Below are 9,965 nucleotides of genomic sequence, written 5' to 3' on the forward strand. Positions count from 1 at the left end.
TGTTCCCATTTGTGATATATATATATATATATATACTTATATCTATTGGAGAATCAAATGATAAGGTTATCTAAGAAGAGGGAAATGGGATCAATGGAAAGCTATAGAGGCTCGGTGAGACTGATCTTTTCTGGGTATTTTTTGTTGTTAGCTTTTGCTTCCATTTCAGTGCCAAGAGCTCAGGGCTGGAGCAAAGAGGGTCATATTTTGACATGCCAGATTGCGCAGGTAATGTTGATTCCAATTCCCCCATGGAAAATGGGTTTCAATTGTCTTTGCGTTTTGCTTGGTAGAACCACAGATCAATTTGAATCATCACCAGTGCTGAACAAGAAATTAAATTGTCCATTCATTGGAAAAGAATTGTTGAAACTCATAAGACAAGCACAGAGATACATGTTTTTCGTCCAATGTTTTTTCTTTTTTAAACTGCAGAACTCACTTCAACAATTGAGCTTTTGTTTTCCCTCTTTTTGTTGGCGATTAGGCCGTTTGGGTTATTTTCTCTTCCAAATCGATTTTGTGGCGGGAAACTTTGGTTTATGTTACTAATTAGGTGTCTTTTATTGTCTTTTATTTCCTTTTTTTCTCTACGAGTTTTCCACAATTTACAACTAAATGGCTTTAATAAAACACAATCCACGACAATAGAATTGAAATCCCTTGCAAGCAGCAGAGACAAATGTCTCTTTCCACCATTGGGCTTCAACTTTGTATGGGATAATGGATTTTCTTTTAATGGCCGACATATTCTATTAAACTTTTCACCATTAAAATCATACATAACTATAATATAATGAGACCCTTTTTCTTCTTTTGAAAAAAAAAATAATAAACTTTATCTTTCCATATTTTTTATTTGGTTAGGAAAGGGACCATTATGGGTGTCTGTAGTTGAAATGACGAATCCTATAAGTAACAATAATAATAACATTTTTCTTAATAACCCACTAATTGACCTTTCAGTATATTTTTGTTTCTCTTTTTTTTTTTTTTTTTTTAAATTTATTTATAATTTTTTGGTTCGGGTCAACATTAGGATGGAGGTTTTACGTAGGTCAAGATTTTAATTGAGAGGAGTATTTATCAATGATTTTGCCAGTAGGCCGAACTTACAATTGCAGTATATTTTCTAAGTCAAAAGTATTTCCATGATGTATTATGGCATTTCATCAAATTAATAAGGAAAATGTTAAGTGTCCCTAGAAAGTATATATAAAAGCCAATACCATTTGTTTTACTAGAATTGTCGACTCAAAAAAATCCCGTGAATGTGAAACTTGCTACCTTTCACATGTAAAAATTTGAGATCTATGACAATTTACTACTTAAACAAATGTTAATCTTCCCAAATCCTGTAACATTATAATGAACAGGGACTTTTAGAGGCTGAGGTAGTAGAGGCTGTTAAAAGTTTATTGCCGGAGTATGCTGAAGGAGACTTATCATCACTGTGCACATGGCCGGATCAAATCCGGCACTGGTACAAATACCGCTGGACTAGCCCTCTTCATTTCATTAACACCCCGGACGGTGCTTGCTCTTATGTTTATTCTAGTATGTTCAAATTCTTTTCATTTAATTTTAAAAAAAAATGTATATGTTATTTGTCACAATTAGCAATTTGTTATTGATAAGCTCCAAAATTGATGCCACCACTTAATTTATAGAGCCTATAGGTTCACTTTCTATATAGATTTTTTATTTAAACTACAAATGATGATCATGATCACTAATATTTTAACAAGCAAAACTTGTTTCTATTTTAATATCCAAAAATAAAACTAATAAAGAAATAGTTAAAAACAAGAGTCACTTGTATAACATGAGGAGTTGTTTGGGTTGGAGTATATATTTAGGGGACTGCCATGATCAGAATGGCGTGAAGGACATGTGTGTGGCTGGTGGTATCCAGAATTACACCTCTCAGCTCTCCCACTACACAGAGGGAACCTCCGAGAGTCCATGTAAGAATTAAATGTTATTTCTCTTTCATTTATATAATTAGTTGGACGTGAATGTTATTATCTTATTGATTATATATATATATATATATATATATATTTCCATACCATATGGCAGATAATTTGACTGAGGCCTTGCTATTTCTATCACACTTTGTCGGAGATATCCACCAGGTATAAATATATCATAGCACCATTATATATATATATATATATAGATACATGTATATAGAATTTTATTATAAAAAGTATCTAGCCATGAACATCTACAACATTTATATATGTATTTTTAAAACATTACGTGCATAAAAATTTTACAAATTTATTTTAAAGATATTCATGTAAATAATTAGGCATGTATATTGTAAAGGATAACAGACGTATGCTATAGCATTAAAGTGTATATTCTTTAATTTATATTATATTATTTAATATAAATAATAATATAGACATATGTTTTTTTTTTTTTTTTTTTTTTTTTTTGGTGCTTTCAATTTGTTTAATACAATTTTTGTGTATGCAGCCAATGCATGTTGGATTCACTAGTGACGAAGGAGGTAACACCATTGAGCTACGTTGGTTTAGGCACAAATCAAATTTGCACCATGTAAGCCAACACACTTGAGGATCTTATATATTTATTGAACTAAAAAACCAATATTAAATCAAAATAAATAATTAGTTAAATTTGGATATTTGTCGAATTAATAATGCAGGTATGGGATAGGGAGATCATTCTTACTGCTCTAGCGGATTATTATGACAAGGATATGAGCCTTCTCCTCCAAGACATTGTTGCAAACTTCACCGATGTATATAGTAACAGTTATTTATTTAGTTTCTATTTAAAATGTCTTATTTAAAAATTTGAATCCATATTAATTAACATGAAAATAAAAAAGGGAATCTGGTCCGATGATGTTTCGTCATGGAAACGTTGTAACAATGTTCAACTCCGAACATGCGTTAACAAGTAAGTTTTACTTCTTATGAATATTGTCTGTAGCTTTCTTTTCTTAATTTGTCCCCCAAATTTATAATAATTATATATCTGTTAATGAATGTAGATATGCGGTTGAGAGCATAAAGTTAGCTTGTGAATATGGTTACGAAGGGGTTGAGGCCGGCCAAACTCTTTCAGGTAAATTATTTTATAGGATCAACTAGGTTTACATAAAATAGATATGAGTACTACTTCCTATATATCATCTATCATATTGCTTTTTGGGTTTAAAATCTTTTAAAAAATGCATTGCTGTGGATCTATATTGTGTCCACTAGACCATATAGGCGATTAATATTTTTACATGTTAGCTTATCAATCAATTTGAAAGCTGATAAATAAGGGACATCTATTTATTGACCTAACTCAATTTAACCTCTTATATTTATTATTTTAGATGTTTAATTTAGTTGGTAAATGAAATGATATTAATTAATTGGTTAATTACAGATGATTACTTCAACTCGAGGTTGCCGATTGTAATGAAACGAATAGCACAGGGTGGAATACGATTAGCCATGATTCTGAATAGGGTTTTCTCTGACAGTCAGCGAGGATTAGCATTGCCCATTTAAACTCACAATTAAATGTTCTGTTGGGACAATCTAGTGGTAAAACCACAACTTCCTTTAATAAAGGTTCAAAATTTGAATCCTTTCATTTCCATGTGAAAAATAATAATAATAATAATAATAAAATTCTAGCAATTAAGTAGAAAAGATGTGGTGGATGTTGATCATGATATACACAGACATATATATAGTGATCCATTCATCAACCTGTTCTAATTTCCTCATTTCTCTTTTAAATTAGGTTATCTAATTAACTCACTTAACTCTATCTTTATGTATCGTAGATTACTCTTATTTATGGACATCTATGACCTCCCTCTATGACATGTGATGCTTGATGATTAGTTGTAGTTGATATTACTACTATTATTATAATTATTTGAAATAAAAAGTACCGATCTTATAAAAAGCTTCCATGTTCTACTTTTAGTATATTTTTCCTGTTTAATTTAATTTACCCTTGCCTAAATACACGAGTATATAAATTATAAATTTAATACCTCTTATATTTTTGAAGGGAAATAGTTCAAACTTTATTTCAGAATATGAATAATATCCGAATGGACAAAAGGTGCCAACCATGTCGGTCTCTTCTCAACCATTTTTCGCAATTGTCTGGAAAGACATTGCTTTTTAAGCTGAAGTACGTAGAGCTACTTTATTTGTGGTTCTGGTAGAGAACACACATTTAAAGCTACCAAACTTGTGCACATTCTAGTAGCCATTAGCTTCCTTGCAAAGGATGGGAAAACACGTTGGTAAGGTTTTGGCATAGCAATCATTATCTCACCACTTTCGTTTCTAATAACAACCCCAATCCAACTCTCTCCTTAGATGGCAAGATCTTTGGTCCACATTAACTATCAATCCACCTAGTTTTGTCAAGGTATTATCTCATGTAACAAGTATATTATTAGGTGGCGTCACGTTTTATATAATATAATGTTCGACATGTGACTTATTTAATGTTAAAATTCTATATGGGAAAGTAAACCTATTGTATAGTTTAATGGAAAAAGGGATACCATACCTCACCATGTACTTGTGATACGATTTTTTTTTTTTTTTCTTTCGTTTATATTATATTAGTAAATTTATATTTTCTATTGACAAACTCAAACCATTACCATAAAATAAATAAATAAATAAAAGGATTAGTTGTACTTAATACTCTTTAGTTTGAGATAGTTGCTTTTTTTGGGTCTTAAAATTTAAAACATTACAATTTAACCTCCCAAGTTAATATCAATTTTGTTGTATTTTTAACTAGATTTTTATAATGAATCCATCGATTCACACATGCCACTCAATATTAAAATGCAATTTGATTCAATTTGTTATAATTTAAGCATCTAATTTTCAAATATTTACATTTTAGTACTTCTAACTGTAACTATTTTAAAATGCAATTAATTCTAAATAATTTTTTTTTTTTTTTAAAACTCAAACTATGAAATTGGACATTTCATATATATGTAATTTTTTTTAATCATTTACAGCAATCCCATTGCATTTTAATCATTTACAGCAATTTCCTTCCACTGTAGTATCTCAAATTTACAAGCTCTAAAGTATGGATATGAATGGCTTACAAATTGAGGTAATCTTATATATAGTTTGAGCATACCATGCTTTAGAGTTAAAAAAAACAAAAAAAGTGTGGCTTTCTCACCTGAAGAGGATGCGGGCCTTGATACCATAATGAAAACAAAAATATGAAAATTGAGTATGTTTTGTACTGATCTCAAGGCCTTTACAAAATTAGTATGCTATATATAAACTTCAAATTGTTTACCAAAAAATATGATAATATTTTATTGATCTGTAGATGAATTTCATTTATCCATATTTAGATTGTATTATTTTTTCAATCAATAACATTGACACATAATTTGGTAAATTAATTTTATATACAGTAGCCTATTTTCTATTATCTACAATTTGTTAACTTCGGTAACATTAGAAAACAAGGAAAGAATGAATCTATTCTGAACATATCCTTGAACAAGATTTGTTTAATTAGAAAGTCCTATTGATCTGTGTGAGTCGTAGTTCTTATAAATTTCATGATTAATTAAGTGGCTATTAATTTAGTACCGGAAAGTTTAGGTGTAAATGTATTGGCATCCAAATCTAATTCAAAAATAAAAAATAAAAAAATCATCAAATGAAAGTGTGATTACTATAATTTCTTTTTTAATATAAAAAAAATATAAAATTTCTAGTTGAATTTCTATTTTATTATTATTATTATTTTTTGAATGTTGAATTTCTATCGTTTTTTGCCCCAGGTACTGTCTTGCCGCGTGGTTGCTTCTTAGGCAAGCTACTACAGTTGAAGCCTAGCTCGCAGTGCAACAAATGCAAGAAATAGTATTATGCACCACGTAATTGATATCATTTATGGTTATCCATCCACACTTACTTTTTTTTTTTTTTTTTTTTTAGGTGATCAGAGCCATCACTCTACCATCACTACACCAAAGATCCATATAGAATATTGGATTGCACTATTTAAAAATAGTACATAGTCCAATTTAACATAGTCCAACATTTCAAACGGATTGTGTATCTTGGGGTTCCACTTTACTGGTTATTACCCCGAATACATAGAGTTTTGACTTGCCAAGCAAAAATTGTTGTAGCATGAACTGATAGGGATGCATTTATGGAGATCATACATTTAGGTTGCTTATGGCTTGAAGTTCCCAGGAAGCGATCCCTCTTTTGCCACCAAATAAATTATGGTTTCGTGACTTTTGTTAAATCTAGAAAAGAAGAAATTTTATACAGAAGATCCGTCTTATGTGCCAGAATATGCCTTTATATCACTTCTTTTTTCTATTTTTTTGTTTTTTAATATATTACTTGTTTCTTAAGGTCAACTTTATGTCGATTCTTAAAATAGTGGAAACACTAAGCTTGCACTCAATGTAAACCTTGTATGCGTAAGAGTTTGTCTATATGTAATAAATTCTCATTATCAATTTGTTATAATATATATATATATATATATATAATGCGATATTATTGGAGAAACAGAGACAGAAGGAAATGGGATCAATATTGGACGACGGGTATAGATGCTCGAGGCCACGCCTAATCTGTTTTAGGTATGTTATGCTGCTGGGCTTTGCATCCATTAATTTAGTGCCAAAAGCTCGAGGCTGGAGCAAAGAGGGTCATATTATGACATGCCGGATTGCTCAGGTGATGTTCATTTACAGATAGGTTTCGATTAAAGTTGGCTAGCTTTTTTTCTTTCTATGAACCACTCATCAATTTGAATAAAAACTTCTTGTTTTCGTTGGAAAATAACCACACATCAATTTGGGTTATTTTCTTTTTGGGTTAAATGCAATTTACTACCCTTTAGTTTGGACAAAGTTTATTTTGGGGCTTTTATTTATTGCTATTATTATTATTATTATTATTTTGCATTTGATATTCCTCAAAATTTCAAAAATTACATATCAAATACCACCAAAAAAAAAAAAAAAAAAGAAAAGACAAAAGAAAGAAAGTCCAAAATGAACTTTGCCCAATTAAAAGGTAATAAAGGCCATTTAACACTATTTTTTCCTAAGTCGATTTTGTTCTGCTTGTGGTGGTGGGTAACTTTGGTTTATGTTAATAATTAGATGTCTTAGTTTGTCTTCCCTTATATATATATATATATATATATATACACACACACACACATATATATATATATATATTGTTTCCTACGAGTTTTCACATTCTACACCTCACTAAGTGATTATGCAATTATGCCATTCTATCATCATGGGTTGTATGATGTAGCCTGTAAAATTAGTTTTTGAAGGAAAATAAGACAACACAAGCCACCGGCCAACTATGGAATTAAAAATACCTTGCAAGCAAAGACAAAAGCCCTCAACCCCACCAAAAGACTTCAACTTTGTTTTCAATAATGAATGTTTTTTTTAATGACCAAAGCTATTATATTAATCAATTTTTAAATCTCAACTCATGTATGGCTAAATCTTAAAATAATGATACCCATTTTCACCTAGGATGTTGCATGCATGTAAATAATGGCTCTGCCCCTAAGCTAGCTCAATTTTTTTACCTTTTTCTTTTACCAAATTTTGTACTGTGCAATTTGTCTTCACGAACCCCAAATACATTCCACAAATAACAGGGGCTTCTAGAGGCAGAGGCAGCAGAGGCTGTTAAGAATCTATTGCCTCACAATGTGGAAGGAGACTTATCAGCGTTTTGCATATGGGCAGATCAAATCCGGCATTGGTACAGATACCGCTGGACTAGCCCTCTTCATTTCATTGACACCCCGGACGATGCTTGCTCTTTTGTTTATTCTCGTGAGTTTAAATTTTTTCTGTCTAATTTGGGGATAACCTAGTGAAAAAAATTACTATTCTTTTGAAGCAATAATGAATGCGAGTTTGAATTACATGCCCATATCTTCATTCATAAAAGAAAAAAATTAAATTCTTTTCTTTTAAAATTTAATAGTACCCAAAAATAAAAATGTGTACTCAATTTTATATAGGGGACTGCCATGACCCTCATGGCCTGAAGAACATGTGTGTTGCTGGTGCTATCCAGAATTTCACCTCTCAGCTCTCTCACTACACACAGGGAACTGCGGACCGTCGATGTGAGAAATTAACATTAATGTTATTAACTATTTCTGTTCTATTATATAGTTTAGTGGAACATGAACAATCTATATACATTGGACCATGGCAGATAATATGACGGAGGCCCTGCTATTTCTATCACACTTCATGGGAGATATCCACCAGGTATATATAATATCTTAATTGCGTTCAAGCAAATATTGATATATTTTCCCAAAAAAAGAATGCAGATTTCTTTGTGGTTAATTAATTTGTTTGGTGGAAATTGTTGGTCAGCCAATGCATGTTGGATTCACAAGTGATGAAGGAGGAAACACTATTGAATTACGTTGGTTCAGGCACAAATCAAATTTGCACCATGTAAGCCCTGAACAGCACTGCAGGATCTTAAAAATTTTATCAATCTAATTAGTAAATAAATATAGATGATATTAAGTTTATAATATGGTTTTGGTGATTTTCTATGCATTGCAGGTATGGGATAGGGAAATTATACTTACAGCTTTAGCCGACTACTATGACAAGGATATGGACCTCCTCCTCCAAGACATTGAGGGAAACTTCACTGATGTAACTAGCAACAATTAATTCTACTAAATTATTAGTATTATTATTTTAAATTAGAAGCATATTTTTTTAATTCAATTTAATCTATATACGCTTTGACAGGGAATCTGGTCTGATGATGTTTCATCATGGAAACATTGTAATGATGATCTCCAATCATGCATTAACAAGTAATTTATTACTTACTAAGTCCTTGAAATCTCTTCCTCTCCCATCCATCTCATGTCTCTGATCTTTATTCATCCCCTAAATTAATTAATCAGAAATCATTATATTTCTTAATGATAATATAGATATGCGGCTGAGAGCATAAACATAGCCTGCAAATGGGGTTACAAAGGCGTTGAAGCTGGTGAAACTCTTTCTGGTAATTTATTATTGTTATGTGTATATATATATATAGTATGTTAGTTAATTTGGTGAATGAAAGTTATATTAATAATTAAGTACATGGTTGACAAATTGCAGACGATTACTTCGACTCGAGGATGCCGATTGTAATGAAACGAATAGCGCAGGGTGGAGTACGATTAGCCATGATTCTCAACCGGGTTTTCTCTGACACCCAACAAGGATTTGCATTACCTACTTAATTAACCCCATCCAAGATTAAGATAAAATTGATCATAATCATAATTTATTAAGTGGGAATATATTAATTATTTTGTTAATTAACTTATTGCAACCTTCGTTTCCTAATTAGCTTACTGTATTGTGTATAATTAATTCATTTGTTTACGCACACTAATGACTCCCCCTTATGTCAGCAATCTGCTGTAGAACTTGTAATCTACACTACTTTAAATTATTATTTATAATATCGCTTGACCCTTTTTATTTTTTATTTTATTTTTTTCCCCATTAAACAAAAATGTAAACCCTTGAGCTATACTTTGCAATTAAACTATATACGGATGCATGCTCAAATCAATATCACAAGGGATAAACAAATGCATGAACCAAAAATGGTCATGCGTTTGCAAAGGATTGTGAAGACCACCCATGGTGGTAGTTTAATAGAAAAAAATCAATCAAACTATTGTATATATGGATTCTATAGTTAGTGATTTGAGTATTAATATACTCAATTATTGTCTCGGCGTATTCCATGCTGTATGGCATCGAGCTATTGATTTGTGATCTATAGTATTACTAAGAGACCTCTTTATTTATAAAAAAAAAAGAGAAAAAAAGAAAAAGAAAAAAAAAAAAGATTGTTAGGATGTTTAAC

At 30.8% G+C, this 9,965-nt stretch overlaps 2 protein-coding genes across 2 annotated transcripts; both read left to right on the plus strand.

The window, feature by feature from the left end:
- The first annotated feature begins 57 nt into the window (after positions 1 to 57).
- On the plus strand, positions 58 to 3,622 carry LOC107422060 (endonuclease 1-like). Its single transcript, XM_060813805.1, has 9 exons — positions 58 to 228; positions 1,377 to 1,557; positions 1,860 to 1,967; positions 2,083 to 2,138; positions 2,488 to 2,571; positions 2,681 to 2,776; positions 2,867 to 2,937; positions 3,032 to 3,105; positions 3,418 to 3,622. Exons 1-9 carry the CDS (start codon positions 58 to 60, stop codon positions 3,540 to 3,542), a joined length of 966 nt encoding a protein of 321 aa, XP_060669788.1. The 3' UTR covers positions 3,543 to 3,622.
- Positions 3,623 to 6,563: 2,941 nt separating this feature from the next.
- On the plus strand, positions 6,564 to 9,578 carry LOC107422122 (endonuclease 1). The gene is made up of 9 exons (XM_016031534.4): positions 6,564 to 6,749; positions 7,705 to 7,885; positions 8,077 to 8,184; positions 8,277 to 8,332; positions 8,444 to 8,527; positions 8,642 to 8,737; positions 8,837 to 8,904; positions 9,028 to 9,101; positions 9,203 to 9,578. Exons 1-9 carry the CDS (start codon positions 6,594 to 6,596, stop codon positions 9,325 to 9,327), a joined length of 948 nt encoding a protein of 315 aa, XP_015887020.3. The 5' UTR covers positions 6,564 to 6,593; the 3' UTR covers positions 9,328 to 9,578.
- Positions 9,579 to 9,965: the final 387 nt, after the last annotated feature.

The sequence above is a fragment of the Ziziphus jujuba genome, chromosome 1 (assembly GCF_031755915.1).
Source record: "Ziziphus jujuba cultivar Dongzao chromosome 1, ASM3175591v1".
Taxonomy (NCBI): Eukaryota; Viridiplantae; Streptophyta; class Magnoliopsida; order Rosales; family Rhamnaceae; genus Ziziphus; species Ziziphus jujuba.

Bases quoted from the DNA above. Each gene is read 5' to 3' on its own strand.
- LOC107422060 (XM_060813805.1), top strand. From the start codon at position 58: ATGATAAGGTTATCTAAGAAGAGGGAAATGGGATCAATGGAAAGCTAT. The intron at 229-1,376 runs GTAATGTTGATT...TATAATGAACAG, and splicing joins TGACATGCCAGATTGCGCAG to GGACTTTTAGAGGCTGAGGT. The intron at 1,968-2,082 runs GTAAGAATTAAA...ACCATATGGCAG, and splicing joins GGGAACCTCCGAGAGTCCAT to ATAATTTGACTGAGGCCTTG.
- LOC107422122 (XM_016031534.4), top strand. From the start codon at position 6,594: ATGGGATCAATATTGGACGACGGGTATAGATGCTCGAGGCCACGCCTA. The intron at 6,750-7,704 runs GTGATGTTCATT...CACAAATAACAG, and splicing joins TGACATGCCGGATTGCTCAG to GGGCTTCTAGAGGCAGAGGC. The intron at 7,886-8,076 runs GTGAGTTTAAAT...AATTTTATATAG, and splicing joins TTGCTCTTTTGTTTATTCTC to GGGACTGCCATGACCCTCAT.